At 49.0% G+C, this 22,704-nt stretch overlaps 1 protein-coding gene across 2 annotated transcripts in view; it reads right to left on the bottom strand.

Annotated features, from left to right (window-relative positions):
* RPH3AL (rabphilin 3A like (without C2 domains)) overlaps nucleotides 1–21,429 on the bottom strand; it is a 42,168-nt gene extending 20,739 nt beyond the window's left edge. Inside the window, exons 1-6 of one of the 2 annotated variants that reach the window (XM_075168502.1) lie at nucleotides 20,657–21,429; nucleotides 17,493–17,651; nucleotides 12,809–12,920; nucleotides 11,275–11,418; nucleotides 9,124–9,253; nucleotides 5,031–5,117 (exon numbers count right to left, since the gene is read on the bottom strand). In XM_075168502.1, coding sequence (XP_075024603.1) covers nucleotides 5,031–5,117; nucleotides 9,124–9,253; nucleotides 11,275–11,418; nucleotides 12,809–12,885 — 438 coding nt within the window. In that variant the 5' untranslated portion in view covers nucleotides 12,886–12,920; nucleotides 17,493–17,651; nucleotides 20,657–21,429. The remainder of the gene's footprint in view (nucleotides 1–5,030; nucleotides 5,118–9,123; nucleotides 9,254–11,274; nucleotides 11,419–12,808; nucleotides 12,921–17,492; nucleotides 17,652–20,656) is intronic. The other variant, XM_075168501.1, reaches the window with a different exon arrangement.
* Nucleotides 21,430–22,704: the final 1,275 nt, after the last annotated feature.

Here is a 22,704-nt window from a genome sequence, read left to right on the forward strand (position 1 = left end):
TGCATTCATCTGCTTTTCCATAACAGAGAGATTTCCAATTACATTATTTACAGCAATCTGTTGTCAACTCCCACATTCAGCACTTGAGGATGAAGAAAATTAAAAGGCAGTGAAATTGCTATTCGGAGCTTTGTTTCCGGAATAGCACAATCTACCGCACCTCTGACCCCAACGTTTCTCAAGCTGCAATGGCTGCCAGCCTTCAATGATTTATCATTCCCCTCTCAATCAGGCCTCTTTTTCTCCTGTGGCTCTATTCTAGAGGACACTATTTTGAGTCTAACCACTTGCTACCACCCCCCAAAATAATATGGCAGGCTATTGATGAGTTCTTTGAATTGCAAACAGGTGCACATCACTTCAATTCAATCCAGAGTCACCCAAAATAAACACTCCCCTCCATCAGCATGGTATTTTGCCAAGAAATCATCATGCCAGGCAGGAATAATCCTTGGCTACATTGGTTTATAATGTTCAAAATGGTATGAGCGTATATGTGAAAAGGGAAGCCCTGGGGGCAAAAAGGGAGGAGACAACTCTGTTCTTCCAGTGCAGTAATCTTCTTCCTCTGCATGGCTTATTGTGATAAACCAAGAAATGCAGCCAGCCATGAAAATGCGAAAGAGAAGAAATTAAAGGGAAAGTGAAGCAGAGGGGGCAAATTAAAACTTTAACAGGTCCCTGATAGCTGACACTCTCTTTCATATTTGATAGGGTTTTTAAAAAAAAAAAAAAAGCTATCTCCCCCCACCCTGCTTAAGCTGTTTTCATTATCGCTACAATTTTGGATGTGTCAATTCAAATGTAAATGTGCACAAACGCTTCCAAGAGGATTTTAATTACGATGATAACATCGCTAATTATGGATATAAAAAAAAAAAGTGGTAATTCAGGAAGGTGCTTTGCAGAACCTGGTGGTATCAGTCAAAACAAGGCTGTGCAGAGAGTTAAACGGCCAGGCAGGGATTTGACAAAACACAGCAGGTCCCATTTCCCCTTCAGGCCAGGAGCTGACAGGCAGACTTCAGCCACATGCGACTAATTCAACATAGGCATTGCTGCCCAAGCTGTTATCAAGTTCACGTGCTCTGCCAGAGGCCTGGCAGCAGGGAATCATTCCAGCTATATCGCAGCCCCTCCCAGGCAGTTTTGCTCCTCTGACAGCTGCTGCAATAAGCCCATTTTGCTGGAGGACTTGCTCCCTTTTTGCCCTGCACTCTCATTCCCATGGATGCATCACTGCTTCACTGCCAAGTTAGCAAACAGGCCAATGTTTGCTGCAGTCAGGGATCAGCACACCTGATCATGCCACGGGGCTTCATACACGTGCAGAAACAGGACTGCTCCAAGGAGGATCAGGCCTCCACGCTCCGTCTCCAGAAAGGCAATGCAAGATGCAAAGCCAAGAAAGGGAATGCAGCACACGGAGAAGGGAAGAAGGGAGATTCTTGCCCTCAAAAGTGAAAGTGAGCTTGACTGAATTTGCTTGCAGGAACAATAAAGCACAATCCACACCTGCTTTAATTCCATCACCCTCAGAAGACATTGCAAAGGAAAACATCCACAGCATCCTGGAAGAACAAAAGGGGGTTTTCAACAGATGCTTCTGCAAACAGCTGGGACAAGTGGTACCTCCAACAGGCCAGTTCTGGCCTAAAGCAGACGAGGTCTTCAGGAAGAAGAGATGCACTTATGATGCAGGGGTGTCTGCTGGTCCTTGGGGATGTTCTCTTTGCTAGGAGGAACATCCAGGCTCTGTCAGGTCCTGGCCGTGTGAGAACACAGTACTTTCCTCCCAACACCCCTCTGGCAGCTCGGAGACCCTGCATGTACACATCACGCTCGGCAGCTCGAGTGCTGCCGAACATGCCGTTTTGCTTCTGGATGATTGGGATGCAAGCAGCAGGCAGAATCCATTAATCACCTCCACTCTCCCGAAATAAGACAGTGTCACAGCAACTTGTTCCTCATTGCTATGCAGCACAGCCTTCCCAGTGGAGGTTTTTTGAAGGAAACAGAAAGCAGCAAAGAACACTTCTGAGTGGCTGAGGCTGAGATTCCCAAAGGGATCTATGGGCATCAAGCATTCAACTCCAACTGAAAAACTGATGTAAACAATAGCTTGTTACTTTGGTCTTCATTATGACCCAGGCATACTGATGATTTAGTCGTAACTGAAGCCAGCACAGATTTTGTCCACACAGCAAAAGGGGGAAGACGACTACCACATGTCACTAATCTTTCCCTAGCTTAAATCAAGCCGACAGGGATAAATAATAACAAGGAAGATGGAGGGATGAGTGCTTTAGCTTGTATGAACAATGCTGCACACTTTGGCTGTTAACTGGTATATGTGAACGTCCAACCCTACCATCCTGGCTTGACATCCTGGTGGGCCACAGGACTCACGTGCTCACTCAGTGCGTGGCAGAGGCTAAAGGGGACAATTATAGTCCTAGGCACTTGTCCCAGCCAGATGACACTTATTAACTCTAGCCAACATCTTTTAGTCCATCCAAGTTTCCGAATGACCTCCCTTTCTTACTTCAGTGTCTGACAGTCTCTCACTAACAGAGTTGAGAGCTTCATAAATGTCATGCCCAAATAGCTTGAGTGGTGGTTCAGAAAATTACAGACGGCGATCAAAGGACTGATGTGGAGGGAATCACCTAGCTTGAAAACAGCACATCTCATCACACCTGCTGGAGGGGAGCACTCCGGACCAGCATCAAACACTTGCCCACTAGAGCTGGCCAAGTTTAGGGGCCTGAGCACGGCCCGACAACTTGGGAGGTGTTGCCAGAGCTCTGTGGCCTGCAACAAGCCTACTTTAAGCATGTGCTTCGTTGGCGTGGGCTAAAAAAGAACCTTTCTCAGTCACGCTGTGCATTGAGAAGGGGAGAGACGAGTGGTATTGGCTTGCTACTGCATCACATAACCCAAAGTGCTTTGCTGGGTTCCTGAAGCTCCCTGCCTGGATCCCAGGAAATAAAATAAGGCCGATACGTACTCACCATGCAGGGGATTCGGAGGTTAGACAGAAACAAGAATATCTGATCCCAAAGAGCAGACATCCATCTGCACTCATTGATAGCAAATATAACCTTCAGCAAAGAGCATGGCCAAATGGGTTTAGTCCAGAGCAGATGGCAATACAAGACAGATCCAGATCACAGAAACAAATGGCAACAAGGAACTGGTTATGAACGCAAGCCCTTAAAAGAAACCTGGTAATTTAGTGCATGCCCTGTAATATCATGACACCTGAACCGGCTTCAGGGACTGCACTAGTACCAGCCATCAGCCTGAGGCCTAAGAGTCTCATCTCTTCCTTACACAGGCTCTTCGGGAAGACCTGATCAAAGCCACTTTTCAGGCATTTATTCTGATATTGCCTCAACTTCCTTGCCCTGTCTGACATGCCTCAAGGCTTCTGCTACTTCTCAACGCTTCCCTGCCTTCCCCCAAAATAAAAGCAGAGCATGTGGGAAGACAGAGGGGATGTATGACTTGATGCCTGACTGCATGTCCAAACTGTGACCCTTCCAACCTTCTCCTGGTCAGGGCACCAGCACCACCACAAACAAGAAAGGAGACAGACCTGAACCGACCTTAAAAAGAATCAAAAAAATAAAGACAAAGCTTAGGGTTGGAGGTAAGATGAGGCTATTTTTTAGTTAGTCTAAGAAGGAAAGTTCCATCCATTTTCATTAGGGAAGCACTTTGGCCATATCTCAGGTTTCACGGGAACAGCGAGCTCTGAAGGTTACCGTACCCTCACACACTGGTGGTACATAACACTTACTGGACAGGTTAATATTATTCTCTGTCCAGTGACCAGAGCTCCTCATTATTTGTATAAGAAATAGGAAAAAATAAACCGATTATACAGTGGAGGATGATTTAAAAAATACAGAAAAACAGAAAAAAAAAGAAATAAAGTCAATTTTAGTCCCATACCCATCTCCCTGCAGAACACAGAAAATATCTTGACCTGCTCACTCTCCATTTTGGGACCTCCATCTGGAATTCAAAACATCTGGATGATTCAGTGTATCAAATTATTAGCAATATCCAGGGAGCTGGAATGCTCTCTGCCTGCCCTATCCACACCCACACTGCTGCTCAAAAGTTAAAGGCCAGCAGCCTCCATGTGCCCCTCATCTTACCTGAACATGAACTTTGCAAGTGCTCCCACGCAGACAATCCCCTCCTATGTAAAACCTAAACAACGTTAAGTTTCCACAACTAGTATAAAAAACTTTCAGCACCTTGAACACCTGCACAAATGCTCTCACTACACTTCAAAAATTAATTTAGTCCAGCACCCACGTTTCACAGTTGGTTGCAGTGGTCAGAAATAGCTGCACTGGACTGATGTTCAAGGACACAAGCAAAAGCCCAAAATGAATTGACGGGAACAAGGGGAAATCCTGTAATCACAGAACAAATTCACCAGTTTCACTTCACTGTAAAGCAGCAAGCCCTGATGCTGGTGGATGCTGGCTGGCAGACAAGAACTGAGGCAGGCCATTACTTTTTGCAGTGTAAAGTCAAGGATGAAGGATATAAAAATTTAGAGACCTACATTAGAAGTCTCACACACTGGCAATTTATGGGATTTTGCAGGCAGGGAGGAAAACAGACTTAAAAGCTGCAATCGCAGTTATTTTTAGAGGGACAAATATTGCAGCTATGCTATAGATTTCTCCAGCTGTATTAAAGAAACAGTGTTAGCCAAGTTTATTTGCCACAGAACTAGGAAGGAGTGCAGCAGCAAAAGGTAACAGTCTCTTTATGACCATAGCTAGAAAAATTCCACAAAGCCACACAGACCGCAGTGGCTGGTGTGGTTTTTTTCCCTTCACCCCCTCATAAACCAAAGTTGTCACCACTGTGTGTATTCGAGCCTGCCTGGCCTCCAGCCAAACCTCCCAAACCCCATGGGAGGGTAGGTAGGTGTCAAGATATTTTCTTGGGGCAGGTAGGTGCAGGCTGCTGAGCCCCATCTCTCCACAGTTGCATTTTACCTCTCTCTGTTCACTGCAGATCTTGCACAACCAAAGAGGACGTTTCTGGGTTCCAAAGGTTTCTATTCCACACTTGGTGCAAACTTTCTGAAACAAGGAGAGAGAAAAAAGGAAAAAAAACAGTGGTGTTAGCAACTCCCCACAGCCATACAGTCCTCGGGAGAGAGAAGGTCAAGAAGCATCTGTCCCAACAGTTCTGTTTTGCTTTCCTTAAAAACCTAAACATGGCACAGTTTTCTTATTTATCCTGGAGAACCACTGATGGCAGGAAGCTGCTTTAGGTCTATACGGACATGAGACAAAGGCAAATCTACAGCACAGTCCTTGACTGCAGGGTGAGAAGAGAATCGGACAGGGCAAATCAAACCCCATAACCAACAGGCATATTTCTAGGGCATTTTTTTTATTCCTTTAAATCCTAAAACTCAATCACTGTGGCATAGAAAACAGCTGTAACCAAGTACAAAACAAGCACGAGTTTGTGCAAGACTGGAAATCCCCTCCTCTCTTCCCTCACATACGTAGTCTTACACCCCACGGCTTCCCCTCCATTTCAGCACGCACTCAGCAGCTATTGATTTGTGGCTGCTTAGGAAGCAGGCACGACCGTGCCTACACGCACATCTCCTGAGCAGAATGCTTGATAGTGCCTCACAGCCTCTATTGCTGCACAAGGGAACTTTCATGTCTCTGCTGGCATTACAAGCCATTTACAACCTGAATCACCTAATATTATATAATGAAGCTGATGTGTATCAGGCTTGGCTTACAGCTTGAATGAGAAATTGGATGAATTCTTTGATCCTCACAGAGAAAATGCCACTCACAAGAGGGCCCTGGAGAGCACAACCTTGCTTAGAGAGACATGTGAATTTAATCTCCCCAGCTTAGGTGTTACATATCCCCCTAAGTAAGCTGCTCCTTCTCTGAGCCAGGAGGTCTGTGTCCAGGGACAAAAGTCTCAGTGGCTCACTCAGCCCTCAGTGCCCACGCCTGGAGGAGAAGAGCGGCAGAACGATGGTACCTAAGGCAATGGCTTCATTGCATGAACAAACGCACCCAACTATTTTGGTCAGCATAGTCCAGCGGCAGGTCTGTCCCTGAATCACGCTGCACAGAAAGTGGGAGGCAGCACCAGCAGCCCGACAGAGGTTGGTTCTCCTCTCCATCTCTCTGTTCCTGACCTCGCCCTCATCCTCCCAGAGAAATAAGGAACAACCTATTGAGTCTGGTGCATCAATACTCAACATGGTGCTACCCAAGCCAAGAGGGATTGCAGATGCAATTAGCAGATGCCACCTGAAGTACTGCAAATTCTCCTTCCCTCAAACCAAAATCTGAGGGAGCAACTCAGTCTCAAATACCCTCAAAGATCCCAGTCCCCACACGTATAGCACATTCAAACACTCCCTCTAGTGGAAGTTTCCAAGGGATTTTATTCCTAGCCATAAATTTTGAAAGTTCCAATACGAAACAGGCTTTCCTCCTCCCCTTCTCTGCAGACTAGCTGGAAAATTGAGCATCACTCACAACCCCTCAGAAGAAGACATAAAAATCAAGGACATTAAACGCAGCCCCACTCCTCATTAAATACAAGATAAAGCACTTTCTTCTCCTACTTATACTTCACCTTTTATACATGATACTGATACCCTCTGCGTGGTAAATGACACATTATGCTTTGCCTAACTACTGCTATTTTTAACACATCTGGATTTGCATACATCTTTGTCTTGCCATAATGCATTTATTTCTAAGATAATAAAAACTAATATTAAAAATATTCTTCATAAAACAGAAAGTGGCGCTTAGAAAATCCACCAGGCTACAAGAAATATAGAACCTCTACTCAGCAGAAGGGACTGGCTGAAGGTAAGTTCTTTGCTATGTTTCCGATGCATCATTATAACAATCCCTGTTATTGAATTAAAAAGGCTGCAATGACATGGTAACAGAGCAACACTAGCAAGAAAAATATGAACTTTAAAAATCCATAATTCCCTGACAAGTCATTGCTTATTGCGTACAACACTGCACGAGTGATGGATATCCCCGGACGAGAGGGAACAAGCTTAAAGTAACAGTCCACTCTGTGTGCCTCTGCCAAAGAGTTGACTGTTCCCTGAGTTCACTCCACAACATTAAAAAGCAGCAAGGGGAGAAACCCAGAGCACCCAGTCAGCATTGCCCTGAGCTTGCACACAACTGAAAAGTGCAGCCAAGCTGAAAGCAGCTGCAAAATGGACACTGGAAAAGTAAGGTCTCACCTTAAATCAACCTGGATATGAATCCTCCTGAACTGCCCAACAGACTCCAGACAAAAAGGGAATAACCACAGAAAAACCCATCCCTTCTCTGGGGTTTTCTGGTCAGAGCCCTCCCGGAGCCTCGGGCTCACGCAGCCTCACTAGCTGGAGGGGTTACTACCTGCAACTGCAAATGGACAGGGCAGGGAAGTGCCTGCACCAGCTTTTGCCTCCTCGTTAGTGTACAAGGCTCACAGGAAGCAGGTTAGAAAGTGCTTGGCAATGGGACCTAGCTGGCTTCGGACAAGGTGAGAGCAGAATCGCCAAGGGAAGAAGGCAAGAATACAGCACATCCTGTTATTCTGCATGCTTGAAATTCAGGAAACAGCTAGCCGTCTCCTGTCTGCCACCCAGCCCTTTATTCTCCACAGACGTGTGCGTGCAGAGCCCATGCTCCTCTCCGAGAGAGCTGCCCTGTAGCTCCCATTTAAACCAGACCTTTCACTTCCCAGCACCTTACTGCTGCTTCCTTCCCCACCCCTTCCTAAAAAGCTACTTTATCCCTAGCTTAGGATCCAGGGGTTCAAAGACTTGCATTTACTTTCCCAGTCACTGCCTTACAAGTGATCCTCTGCATAACCCCTGCCTCAGCCAAGCTACTTCTGCAAATTGGATCCAGTGGAGAAACTCACTCGACAGCAAAGGCAGCTCAGCTCACAGCAGCTCCCTGCCGAGCGAGCACGTATGGAGGGATGCTGGGACCTCGGGTGTGACTGCAAGGGGCACCCACCTCCCTTCCCTCTCTTACAAGAGCTCTAAGCCCAGCAGTGCTGCAGCCAACCGTAGACCAGTGCAGGCCCAGCCCGGCAGCCTGCTCTGCACAAGAACTGCATCTCACAAACTCCAGCAGTGTCAGCATGAAATGTTCTCCATTGTGGCCCACATGGCTGCTTAACCACAGAGGTGCCAACATGCACCATTCCACAGTAAAGGAGCAGGTTTTACTAAGTGCTGTCCTGTGGGCTCCACAGGACGGGGTGTGTGACATGAGCAAATGTCTCCTTGGCTCCAGTACCCACCAGGGACAGAGTCAGCACAGGCTGCTCCCTTCCACCCTACCACCAGCAAGTCAGAATCATTCCTGCATCTAGCAGGTACCCTCACCTCTCCCCAGGCAACATGCTGAGACAAAGCCACTTACAGAGGTATCTCCCCGGGGAAAGATGGGCTTCAAGTGCAAGAAAAACAGCCTCCCAGCAGAGGGAGGATAAGGTGGTTGCCTTGGAGATCATCATCTCCACAGCACTACAGATTAACCCCTTGGCTGCAGAGTCTAGACAAGAAACAATCGTCCCCCAGGACACTGGCAGAATAGCAGTCTCCCTGCAAACTGATGCTCCCTTTCAAACAGCACCCGTGCAGTCCTGCCAACAACATATACAAACATGGGCAGTCATTGATGCACAAGCTGATTTATATATCAGGGCTGGAAACCTTACACTGGTTTGGAACTTGAAGATGGACTCGAGTCCTCTGAAGAGACACGTTACTGGAAAGTCTAAGGGCAGACTTTGCAGTAAATAACAGTAAAGCACACAGACCCTTTTACAAGTTGCAGACGGGGCTGATGCACCCCATCCCAGCACTAAGTGCAGTTTAGGCTCTTCAGGATCCTGAGGAATAAGATAACCAGGGTGCAAGAGAAAACGGGATGGTCTGACAGCACCGACCTAGACAAGTGGAGCTAAGATAACCCTACAGAGCTATCTAGCTTTCAAGAGCCCTGGGGGCCTTTTCTGGACAGATTTGCTACCAGGAACAGGCAGAACCTGTATGACCAAACCCACCTTTTTGCAATCCTGACAAAAGACCGACGTGCTGCCCAGCAGCCCAAGCAGTTCACCACAGAGCAGACACTGGGAGAGGCCATTCCCCATTGCGTTCTTTCTCATGTTCTCCAGACGCTCCACCAGGCGCCTGTGGGGGAAGAGGCAGAGCAGAGGTCACAGCACTCACCTTGGAAGTTGAAGCACATGGTACTGAGGCATGCCGAAAACCTGCAGACGTGTGCTCCAGACTCAGCCTACCTTTGCTTCTTCTGTGCAGTTTTGGGCCCCTTGCTGGAACCATATGTACTTTCACCAGTCTCTGCATTCAGTGTTTCCCATCAGCTGGCTCTCAGTCTTCAGGGGATACAAACCCCTGAAAGTCCATCTAACCATGCTAATCAAGCCCAGAAAAAGCAAAACTGCAAATACCACTGACAGGCCTGACTCAGCTAGTGGGTGCAGGGCAGAGGGCTTGGTCCCACACCCTTCAGGAGCTCAGCGTCACCTGGGCCACACAGTCTCAGCACAATGATTTCCTGCTTGTAGAGCAAGAAAAGCATTTAATGCTCAGATCAGGGCAAGTCAGACAGCACCGGGAAAGGGCTTATACCTGCCAAGCCCTGCTCCATTTTTACATACACTCCCTGAAAGCAGCACTGCAGGTACATGGCTTGCCCACATCCCATTAGAAGCAGGAAGGCCAGACTGAAGCCATCAGACCAAAACGTGCCCGGCTGCAGTACAGGAATGGCAGTAACTGCTCCCTGCTTCATTCGACAGTCTGCTTGGAAGACAGGAAGCACATATGCATGCACAATGTCCATAGCAGCAGGACTACGAAAGGGAAGGAAGGCGGGATAAGCAATTAGGGTGCAGGATGTCGAGAGCATGCAGAGCAAGGCTGCTGTCATGAGATCACTGCTTGGCAATTCTCAGACATCCATTTGTAGATGGGGACAATAACAGCCAGGTCATTTGTCAGAGGCAGTGACCAGCCGCAGCCATACACTGAGCCAGTGCGTGTAGCTCAGGGAGGAAACACAATCATGCTACCCATGCAACCCCATTCTCATTAGTGCTAATGTCCCATCAACCAAGTCCCGTACTGAGAGGAAGGCAAGGTCTGTTTGAAAGAGGTACTGCCTATGGTGATGAGGTCAGACAGCACAGCCAGGCTGAGCCATCATTAGTGGATTTATGATCCTTGACTTCAGCACAAGAGAACTCCCAGGAGTTAACAAAGGCATTTCAGAGAATGCTTCAGCATGGGAACAGCAAGGCTATCGCTTTCTGCAGCTACACCAACAACCGCACAGGAATGATCAGCCCCTCAGGATCGCTGGCTGCTTCTGGCACTGCTGGGGTCTCCCATATATCACACAAACATCACTGTCAGTTCTCGTTAGCACTCACTAATGTGCACTGCACAGGGACAGAGCGAAGCGCAGGGGCAGGAAGCTGGGCCTGCTGGACACGGGCTGGGAGTCACTGGGGTTTCCTGTCTCACAAACATGTAACACTGCTGGGAAATGCTGCAGGACTGCCGAACTCCCCAGCTTTAAAGACAGTCAGTGTAAGACGACCACAGACACAGCTGAGGCCAGACCTCCATCAGGACTGAAAGCAAATGGAAATCTGCAGCAGCAAAAGGATGCTCGTAAATTAAATAATTCAAGCTAGCAAACCCCTTCCAGAGAGTTCAGCCAACTAGAACATAAACTCATTCACTGCTCCAGGCAAAATCCCAGGGGGCTGCCGCAGACAAGGGAAAACCTAACTGTGCTGCCAGCAGCGGTTTCTGAGCCCTGCTGTCCATGAGCAGTGGGTGCAGCTACACAGCTCAGCATCTTCCCCAGCCTCTTCCAAAGCCACTGGGGCAGCTGCCTTAGCACAGGCTGCATTTACCAGGGACTGTGTCAGTGGCTGCAACCACAGCAAGCCCCAAGGCTCGAAGAAGGCAAGAGAAAGGCTTGAGACATGGAGAGAAGGAAAACATCACATCCTTCCCAGTGTTCATCACCTCCAAACAAGCAACATGGGAGGGGAAAATAACTGACCTAAGGGATGCTCTGACTGATGGAGGCTGAGCTCAGGCAGCTGGGAGAGCCACTCCTCTGTCTGCGCTGACCTTTCCTTCTGAGGGAAGGGGACAAATGAACGTGACTGTACCCGATGCGCTGCTGCTCGATGATGTCCAATTTCTCCGCCTTGCGGATGACTTCCAGAATGACCTCAAGTTCCTGTGGGCTCAGAGCCTGCATCTTCCTCTGCTTCTCAGTCTGGAACGTGTGCACCGACCAACCCGTCTGGAGCCTGTGGGAGGGGGTGGAGGGAAGAATTAAGCTGTGAAAGGAAAACATGAAACCCCTGACCTGCCCCAACGGCCAAACCTGCAAGGTACACAGAGCCTGCGTCAGCCTTCCATCAGAGAAGTCTGCTCCCTGGCTAATGCCCAAAGCAGGAGTTTCTTCTCACTGACCAGATCACCACATCACTCCTCCAGCAGCACCAAGTGCTGCGCTGCCTCTCCCTGCCCTCTCATTTCCCTTTCTGCTCCAGTTTGTATTTTACCACTCCATGTCCTCACTCCTGTTTGACTCTGCCCATAAAGAAAACTAGTGACCTAGGGCTGGTTATCCTGGGGGTGCCCTTGCAGAGGTAAGTACTGATGCCAAGCACCACAAATGCAAACAGCAGACTCCAGAACACAGGGATTACCTGTACCCTCCTCCCTCTAGATCACACATTTCTGAGATCCCCAGTTCAAACACACAAATCTCCAGGTGCGCTTGGAAATACAAATTTGGCAACTTCCTCCCTTGGTCTAACCCAGGCCCGCACGAGGACTTTACCAAGCCACTTCCCTCCATGCCTCACATAGAGCAGCTGACATTTCTCCTTAGCTCACTTGGGTATAGGCGGGAGCTTTTACAGCTCAATTAATTACCATTCAGTAGGGGTTTAGAGGTCACTAGATAAAGTCACGGCTGCTAGCAAAATGCAGGGCACTATTAGACATAGCTGTCTTAATGAGGCTTTCGGGTGAAGGCTGGAGAAGTGGCAGTGGCATGCACTGTTCACACTCAGGCAGTCCCCTCAGACAGAGGGTGACCTCCTATTTTCTAACACTCTGCAGCAGGCTGACCCCAGAGGTTCAGACAAGAGCAGAGGTAGCAATGGCATGGTACTGGCTGCCAGAGAAGGAAAGCATACAAGAAACAAATGCAATTCTAGTGCTTGACTCATCTCCATCCCTTTTGTCTTTAGGTTATGCAGTAATTTAACTTCAGGGGAAAATGAGATCAAATGACAAGTTCCTAAAACAGAAGAGTGCTGGCAGCTGGGGGATGCTATCAATTATATTTAGGGTGCTGCAGAGATATGAACCGGCCTCCAAGCCCTTCCTTTCACCCAGGGGAGTGCTGGTGGGATGGACTCCCACCACATACCAGTCACGCTGCAAACTCCACTGCAGGCTGGCAGCTCCAAGCAGCAGCCAAGCACCAAGCCCCAGCTTAGCAGGCTCTTGTCCCACCCAAGCAGCACACTTCTAGGGTACAGAGGGCTTGCATGACAGGCAAGCTCCTGCCTCCCAACCAGGCTGTGGATGAGGCCAGTGGGCCAGTGCTTTACACAGATACTGGGAAACCATTCAGGCCAGAGCTGAGGCTGGAAGGAGAGGAGGGAGGTGGCAAGGACTCACTTGGCACGCAGTGCCAGCTGCCGGTCATTGGGGCACACCCACTGGCCTGTACCGCTGCCAAAAATCGTGTCTGCCATGGCACCCGGCTGGAGAGGAGAGGCACAGATCACACCTGTAAGAAGCAAACACCAGCATTGAGCACAGCTGCCACCCCACCCTCAAGAAAGCACAGGGCAGCGCTTGGCACAGCCTTATTAATCGTCCCGAAGGGCCACTCTTCTGTCAAGCAAAACAGAGGTGATCTGCCGGCGTCACACACAGTGGAAGTAGACAGACTGTCACCCACAGAGAGCAATAAAAACATACCATCATCCTCATAAAATATAAGCCAATAAATACCTTCAAATACCTTGAAGACAAGGCTGGAAGTTTAGATTTTATGGTACTCTGAAAAAAAGCCAGAGACTCTTTGTCAGTTCTGATTTTTCATTTCAAACTAGAGAAAAGCGTTGTTTGTAAGAATAATCTCTGCCCCATCACCTCTAGAGCCCCACGCTGCAATACTGACAGAGAAAGCCACTCTAAAGGACACAAAGAAGCTACATTTGCTTTTTTTACCTCTTAATGGAGTAACAAACAAAAACCCACGCAACAATCAGCGTGAATAGTGGCAAGTCATTTCGTTCATTAAAACTGCCTCCATAATAGCCTGATATTTATAACCACAGCCTACAATAGCAGCTTGTTTGCATTCTCTGATGTGTAAGACAGCACCCCTTGCAGCAGATCTCCTACTGCGGCTCCTGTAACCAGCATGGTCACACCAGTGGTTCCTTGTGTTCAGTGACAATTTCACTGTGAACTGATCAGTAAAGGCAGCAAGAACCAAATTCCACGCACTCATGGGAGAAACACATCCCCAAAAGGGACTTTGCAGTTAAGCAGTTCTGAGTCCTACCAGCAGCTCAGATGAACAGAAAGCACCAAGGGACAGACACAGCCAAAAGATTTCACTGGAGGCAGAACTAGTCTTGATGTACCGAGCTTTTATCCCGCTGAATTTGCTCTCCAGCAGAGCAAGTGTCACACGAGCCCTAATGCATAAATTTCCAGGTATTAATACTCACCTTCCCCAGAACAGACACTCGCCAGCTTTGAAACCATACCTGCTGGGCAGAGATAACGTGTTTAATGCTGTTTGGCAAACACAAATCAGATACAATAGCAGGCAAGGTATATCATCTGCCAACTGTGCAGCAGTTCCCAAGAAAACACATGTTCCAGTCTCAATCCACAGCACACTTACCCCAGCAGTGCCCTTGGTTCAGCGTGCGGCACCTACGCTTGCTATCTGCTGCTGACACACAGAGCTTTCTGCTTCTGTGCCAGGCACGGAGGCATCGCAGGCTGCTCGGCCTTGGCCCTCTTACACAGGCAGGCACGCAGCTTGTGCAAATCGATCTCTCTCCCTACGCTGAGCTCACATGTGCCACACACGCCACACACCCCCCAGCACAGAAACACTAACCTGTGTTAGAGAACTGACAGCTATCTCCTGCCAAACCCCACGTCAGCCTTGAGAGCCAAACCGGTTACAAACAATGAACCAGTTCCCTCCTCTCTGACCATCCAATTTCTGGAGAGAGTCTGAGAACTCAGCTCTTACAACAGGCAGGAGAGATGAGGAGGAATTCCAGACGAAGCACAGATTTCTTTCGGTGCAAGGGGACAGATGTATAAAAAGGGTGAAGGCTCTAACAATTCGGCATAATGTTCAGCAGCACAAAATGACTGTACAGCCAAGTGAGGCATGGAGGAGATGGGAGGCTGTAGGAAAGGTTTGGCAGAGAAAGAGGGTTGAGACAGGAAGGACAGACAGAAGTGTCATGCACAATTTTTTAAACCTTTACTACATTATTTAAGGCGATCACTTTTGAAAGGGATCATCCCTGGAAGAAATCCTTGAACCGTGGCGTCTTCGATTTACCAACTACTTTCCCTGCTCTTCTCAGTGCCACACATGCTGTGGGTTTGCATTTCCATTTTGTCCCAGAACACCTCCTGCTCTTTTCATCTTCTTCACTATGTCAAGCAAGGAGACAACGCAGTCCCTGCACACGTCCCACAGCAGCTCACACATAGGGGAGCAATCAAGCATTAACAGCAAAAGAACACAGAGGCGCCCGCCCCCGGGCCAGTGTTAGAAGCAGAGAGAAGCTACAATTTCACACAGAATGGCTGACCTGGGATTTTCCAGATATTTTCCAAGCCAGTGATGTGCTGTTACAGGATTATATGCCCATGTACCCCCTCCTCCCCCAAGAATATATTAAATTACTCTTCAGATATACCACATACTCTTCCCTCCCACTCACGCACACCTGAAGAATAGCACAGCCCACACACTCAGTGTCCACTGGCAAGGCTGAATGCACACAACGACGTGACCAGCGCTTGGCAGCTGTGGGATGTTTAGCATAAAAGCTAGAGATGAGACCCATACCACGGTCAGGGCAGAGGAGTTTGCTTTGCCAGCAGCTGTGCTTTCAGGGTGGAAAGCAGTGCTGAATAGATCTGCCCCTCCTCTGCAGAGCTTTATCTACTCTAACAGAGCTGAAGGCAAGTCAGAATAGAGCACATCAGCTAAGCATTTTTCTCAGGAAAGACCTAAACACATTCTCCAGCCTCACACCACAGTGCGCTTTTCTCAGCATGACTGAACAAAAACAAGCAATGTCATGCTCTTTTGCCTCTTGTTACTCAGCATATGCTTTCTGTTCTCCACCATTCCCTGAGCAGTATCTGCAAAGAGAGAAGGAAGACAAAACACAGCCTAGAGATCCATCATATCCCAAAACAGTCTTCACATAGATTATTCCCTAAAATATTTACAGGAGCATTTTCTTTCGGCAGCATTGGGTATCTGCTGCTGCCTCTGATGTAAACTGGCATTACAGGTAGCTTTGCCCCTTTGCCTCTGAAAAAAGCCCGCTGTGGAGAAGGAAACTAGAATGACATGGGACTGCAGGCCACAGTCTGCTATGGGCAGAAACAGGAGCACTAGCAGGACTGGAGGGAAAGGAATATCTTGCATGGCCATGGGAACGATGCTGGAGAAATGGTACCAGTATCTGGAAGGCGTGAAGCATCCTCCCTCTTATCTCTGTACAGGACAAGAGGTACTGTGGAATCAGCCTAATCAGAAACACTAAGATAGCAAAACCACGCCAGCCTGGGGAGTCATTTCTATGGGCTGCGCTGAAACAGCCCTCTCTTGCAGTCAGCCTCCACTGTGTTCTCTCTCAAAAATGCTCCAGTTAGCACCTACCTCACCGAGCCAACCCCTTCCTGTTCTCTGCTCCTCTCAACAAGCTAACGAAGGGCAGAAGCAGCCAGTCTCTAGCAGTGAGAGAGCAAGAGAAATCCTCAGCTCTTAGCCCTGCTGCAAGTACACTGCATACAGAATAAAGGGGAAGCACAAGTACTTAGTGTAGAAAGAAAACTTTCCACTCCAAGATTCTGCTTTTTACTTGAATTAAGAATTAAAAGGGCGCTCTTATCGATACTCTATGACCTGCTTTAAAAACCCTCCACCTGTTTGTTCCTTTCCTATGATGGAGGAAGTCATGTGAAACAAAACCTCATTAAATCTGAGTCCACCTGGCTGCCTTTGGCACAGAAGCTAAGGGGAGCACTGCAAGGAAGGAGCGCTGCCCCGCAGAGAGCCAACGCTTTGCATGGGGCCAGGAGCATTTCGGAGGATGCATAAGTGAGCACATCAATGCCTGCGGCTCTGACGTAGCACTGCTTCTGTTGTCTCCACGACGAGACTTAGACTCTGCAGCCAGAGAACATGACTTTAGTCTGTGAGGAAGAAAACTTCAGGTCGGGTCTGAGTGAAGGGAACAGCAGCAGCGTCACGTTGGTGACTTGGCCCCACATACCTGCAGAGTGACCACGAGACAGCAAAGGGAGCAGGATCTTTCCCACTGGACAGTTCCCACTTCTTGGCCTGGAGGATGAAGGTGGCGTGCAGCCAGCCGTGGGGCAGCACGTCCTCCAGCAGCAGGCTGGGGAGTTGCGAGTGCCCTTCCATGCCACCTCACCAAGTCACAGAGCCATGGATCCTGCGGCAGGCACACCTTCCCAAAGCAGCAGCAGAATAGCAGCGGGAGGTGTTTCTGGATGTACTCCTGATCTGCATTCCAATAACCAGCACATTTGGTACCAACTACACATGGCGGCTGCGATGGCAGAAGGTTGCCACATCGGCACGTCCCAGAGCTAGCCCTGGCTGATGGCAATACGCAGATACAGTCCTCTGACATGATGCTCTTAAAAGAATTCCAGGCTCTTCTCTGAAAGAAGGCCAGTTTTCTCAGGAGAACAGCAACATGAACATCACGTATCTTTACCATAATAACAGAGCACGGTCATAGCAGGTCATGCCAAAGGTCCAGTAAGCACAGTACCTGCTATCTGACCAGCTCCAAGAGCAGATGCTTAAAGAAGAGTAAAAGAACAGAGCACAACACAGCAATACTTTTCCAGAATACCCTCTCAGCCTCCAGAGATTCCCAGATCATGCACTCCCTGAGCCAGGCTGTAGCTCTGTATTTAACACCCTTAACATTTTTCTGCCCCAAATTTATCAGCTTGCTTTTTCAGCTCCTGTACACTTTTAGCATCATCTTGCTACAAGTCCCTTCCCCACTCCTCCACCTCAAACACATTTTGACTTTACCTTGACTACATCAAAGTTAAAACTGAAGGGTCTTGTTGACATTGAGGTAGCGATTGCAGTAGAAAACACCTCCTCACGGCAGCAAAAGCACAGCCTGCACGAGCCCTCCTGCAGCTGGGCTGATTACAGGTGCCCACGAAGCATGAATTCCTCGGAGCCCTGCAAATACAAAAATGTCCTATACGGGCCCATAAGGAGCTCTCCAGTCAGCTTTCATTTGCCTGGTTATTTCAGCTAAGCAGCTCATGTCTATATTAATTTGTTTTTATAGGAAATTAATTAGGCTTTTTTTTTTCTTAAATACTTCATTTAAAAAATAAAAATTAAACAGTTGGCCAGAGACGAGTTCCCAATTCCCAAGCTGAGCTGTGCCGATGTAATTAACTTGCCTGCTTTCAGGGTGTCACCTCCCCCAGGACTCCCAGCTTGCACCAGGTACCGTGCTGGCCTGTTTTTCCTTTTAGCTGCTGCTCCCTCAAAGAGGCAGTGTAATTACTCTCTGCTCTGCGCACCAGACCCCATTATCCCTGGGAAACCTTAGCAACTAAGTGAGTGTTTGTTCTTGTTGCTATGACAGAGGATAAATGACTAGAGGAGATAGATAAGGTTAACCCAGCCTCTGCCTCCCACCCACCACTGGCCAGTCCCTTTTCCTCCCAGACACTAGTCGCCCAGCAGGGAGACAAGTACAAGCAGGCAGGGAAAGGCTATTTAGTCCAGACGCAAGTCTTCCCCTCATGTTTTAAAGATCCTAGTGCCACAGTTGTATTTCAAAGCACACAACTGTTTTAAAGTGACAAAATAACCCTTGGGGCTGTAGAAGCGTGGCAGAAGACACAGACGACTTTCAAGATACGGGCACGTCTCAGAGCCAGAGAAGGGGAGTAACTGTGCCTGTACAAGTGCTGGCCTGAATCAGGGCCTTATAGAAGTTTTTCTCATGCACAAACCACTTTGAACTGCCCCTTCACACTACATCTACCAGTTTCTCAGCCCCTCCAGTGGCAAAGGAGCCTGCTATAAGCATTGACATTTTATAGGGGCTAAGCAGGCAGGAAGCACAAGCACAGTGGAGCCAAGCAATCCTCATCACCTTCCTGCTGCCCGCTCTCCGGAAGGGAGGGAGCTGGGCCAGCACACAGGGGCACGGCTGAGAAACGGCCTTTTGCAATTTCTTACTGGGACAAATCCCCACAGTAGTGCAAACCCTTAGCAGCAGATGGAGAGCCAAGCGATACAGGGAATCCAAAATTGACTTGCACCTCTGCAGTTTGGGCCAACAGACACAAGGAAAACACAATGTCCAAATAAACACCACAAAACCTTGGCAAGCTTTGGGACAACAACTTAAGAACCCAATCAGACAGACTTTCTACCTGTCTGTCCCACCACTCAATCTAAGCACTACCAGCACCAGCAAAACAGGGAAGACCTCACTCAGAGCCATGTATTCGATTTTGGTCGGCCCAGCTCAATGTAAACACAAATCAGCCTCAGCACATGGAAAGGGAGAAGAGTGTCATTATCACGTAGGGCCAAGTTGGAAAAGGAGCAAGTGGGGATGAGGTTTGGGGGGAAAACAAAGAAGGTTCCCATGTACCAGAGCTGCTTCCCAATCCTAGCAGTAGTGGCAAGAAGCCTAACTCCTTTTAAGACAGAGCTTGTTAAAAAGCTTATAAAATACAATGCCCTGGAGGTCCATGCCAGTCCTACGAGTGGGAAGATAAAATCAGCTCTAGAGGAAAACTGACATACGGTACCAACAATCCTGTATTAATGACAGGCACTTATTAGCATGGCTACTTGATATATGGTAAGCTATAAAGAACCAGTTTTTGCCCAAGCAAAGCAGTCTTCTGGCTCCCCAGCACCCTACGATGCTGGGGAGGAAAGCCAGCACTATTCTACCTGCCAAGGTGTATCTTTATTTATCAGACTTTGGCTCTATTTCCTTCTGATCCCCAGCCAGGCAGGTGCGTTGTGCAAAGTGAATAATTCATGAAGACAGGAGGCTCTTTCTGACTCACATTCTGGGGCAGGTTGATCTGGCATAGGCCTAGGAGAAGCAAATTAGCATCTAAATGGCCAATTAGAGAGACTCATTTCACTATTCCGATATGCTAAAAAGCTCAGGAGGCCTTCTGCGGCTGGAGGTTGGCAGGGTGGAATCAGCACCTCCCAGCCTCCAGAGAAGCATCAAGTTTCTTAGAAAGAATTGGACACAGCAGGACAGTACTTAGCAAGGGCCAGCATTTTTCAAGGAATCCCTTGCAGAAGAACCGCATGCCAGCCTATTTCGCGGGTAACCTCAAGTGAACCAGGAAAAGCATGTTCATGGCCGGCGGAGAAAATCTGCTGAGCAGACTGACCCCAGGCCTTGCCAAAAACTCACTATTCAGCATGGCTCCAAGCCACAGGCCTCCCATCACATCTGGAGGATGAAATACCCTTTCTCAGCATCCTTAAGCTATAGTATTGGGTTTTGGCATCCTAGGAAGCCTTTGAACAACACACAAGCAGAGCCAGCAGTAACTCCAAGACCTTTATCACCCTGAACATTGTTGGTATGAGCAAAAAGGAAGCCATGGACTTTGACCAGGCCCTGGGGAGTACCTGACCCAAGCTGCAGCAGACTGAAAACTCTGGGGGTGGGCACAGCATGTCATTCTTTCTTGCACATACAACAGCACCCATCATCCTCTGTCAGAGTGCCCAAAAGAACCACGACAATCCATCTTCCACAAGATGCACGTGGCTGCTCCCACCAACAACATGCACAAGCCCAACAGCTCTCAAAAGTATGCCAGGGCTGATAATTTTTTCGATGGAGCACATCACTTTTAACCTCCCACTTCTGGCGTGTTTCCCCCCACACCCCTGTCACTTACATTCAGTTACCTTCAGGAGGCTGAACTGCACCTAAATTCAGCCTTCTGCAGTTCACCTTGCTGTGCTTCTGGACTGCTTTCAGCAGCATTTTACATAAGACTCTCCGACCAGTGGAGCTCCGGGTCTGGGTGCCCCAGGCCCCCCAAAAGCTGCTGCCCTGTCCCAGGCCCCCCAAAAGCTGCTCCCCTGTCCCAGGCCGCCAGGGGAAGGGGCCGTAACCCACGGGCCCCGGACACGGCGGTTTCCCAGCAGGTTTCCAGGCTGCCAGTACGTACCAACATCTGAAACTCTGCTTGAAACTCCGCACGAAGCGCCCGTGCGCCCTCCCGGCAGGGAGCTGCGGGCTGGCCACCGCCCGCTGCCCCGGCGCGGCGTCTCCCCGGCACACCCACCTGCCCTCCGGCCCGGCCCCGCTCTCGCACCCGGCCTCGCTGCCCCGGCAAAACTCGCGGCCGGCTCCGCCACGGACCCGCCCGCCCCGGGACAACGCGGAAATGGAGCGCACCTGCGCCGCGCCGCCGCCGCCGCCGCCTCCTCCAGCCCCGGCGGCTCCGCTCCGCTCCGCGCCCCGCCGCGCTCTCCGCACCCCCCCGCGGGCCCGGGCACCCCCTGGCGGCGCCGCCCCGCACCCGCCCCGCCAGCGCCGGCCGCCGCCAAGGCCCGGCCCGGAGCGCCGGGGCTCGGAGCGGGGCCGCCCGGCAGGGATGCGAGTAGCCGCCCAGATGCGCGGTGGGACCGGCCGGCTGCGCCCGGGAGCCCCCAAAAGAGAATAAAAACCTACTGAAAAAAACCCCAAACTACAAACAAGGAAAGCCGGTAGCAAACAAACCCCCCCAAAAAAACCAAAACAAAAAACCCCAAAACAGAACAAAACAAAACAAACCCCCCAACAACCAAAAAAACCAACCAAAAAACCCAAACCCAAAACGCCGAAGCAAAAAAAACAACCCCAAGAAACAAACAAACAAAAAAAAAACTCACAGCAAAACCCAACCCCACCACAAAAATGAATTTTGCAGGGGAAAAAAACGTTCAGAACAAGAGCACCCCATAGCAAAGCAAGGTGATCTGCTGGGCCCGGGACAGCCGCGGGGGGCTCGTAACTTTTAAAAGTTAAGGGCTCAAACCTGCAGAGCGATCCTAATAACAGACACCAGCTACAGAAGGTTGCCTGGGATCAGCAGCAAAATTTGGTCTCATGGTTTTTTACAGTTAAGCTATTCTTCCTGGGACTGCTGTGGACGGTCCTGTGAAGGGCTCCCCATGTCACTAAAAACTCAGTCTGCAGGAAGGATCGCAAATGGGGTACGGCGTGGAGCCAACGTGCCAAGATAAACCCAGCCAACCTGCTTCAACCAACTCACTGCACAGTGGGTGAGGGGGCTGGCATGGCTTTTCTTCCATTTTCAAGAATTGCTCGTAGCCCACTCCCTCAGGCTTCATCGTAATAAAACATGTCTCGCTTTGCATTTTGGAGAGCTGTACAAACGCGAATTACTGTCCCACGCAGCACAGGGAGGGTGGGGAGGGGGGAGCAAAGCACTTGGTGAAGTGACAGCCAGGGATCACTCGGTGAGTCAACACAAAGTCACAGGAAAACAATCATTTCTTTGCACTGGCCTGTGAACACAGACATTAGGGCTCATCACTGTCTAAACGTCCAGTGGATGCAGTGAGTAAATTTGCCATGTGACAGGAAGGGAGGGAGAGAAAAAGAGAGAAGGAAAAGAGAAAGGAAGAGAAAATAAATCATCAGTCTGTGCTTTTACTGCCTGTTCAGAGCCTGCTCTTGAGAAACTCGGTGGCTCTGCAAGCCCCATCATTTCCATACATCCACAAGACCTCACAGGATAAGCTTAGGGACCCTAAGCCACCTTAGGGACCCTAAGCCACCTTTTACCTAAATTGAGTTCAAGTCTGAGCATATATTTTGCTTTTCGGTTTAGGCAAGTGTTGAAAAATACATCAGAGGAAGCAGTGTTTGCGTTAATACAGAGCCTGTATTTCTGTGGAAGAAAGCACTTAAAGATGACATTTCGCACCAGGGTAGTCCTCCACATAGTCAATAATATAAATAAATTAAACACACGGTTCAGCCAACTTCAGGAAAAAGATAAATTACCTTATTTAACCAGCTGTGCTGGCAGGAGCAATAGTCATAGGAAACTACACACATCTCAGAGCCTGTATCCATTCTGCTGTTGAATTTACTCGTCGGGATCCCCACAGAACCACAGGTGCTTTGGAGTCTGACTGCAAGACTGGGCCTTGATAGCTGGAAGTCACAGGGAATAAATATGACATTACATTAAAAATTTAAAAA

This window comes from Calonectris borealis, chromosome 19 (assembly GCF_964195595.1).
Source record: "Calonectris borealis chromosome 19, bCalBor7.hap1.2, whole genome shotgun sequence".
NCBI lineage: Eukaryota > Metazoa > Chordata > Aves > Procellariiformes > Procellariidae > Calonectris > Calonectris borealis.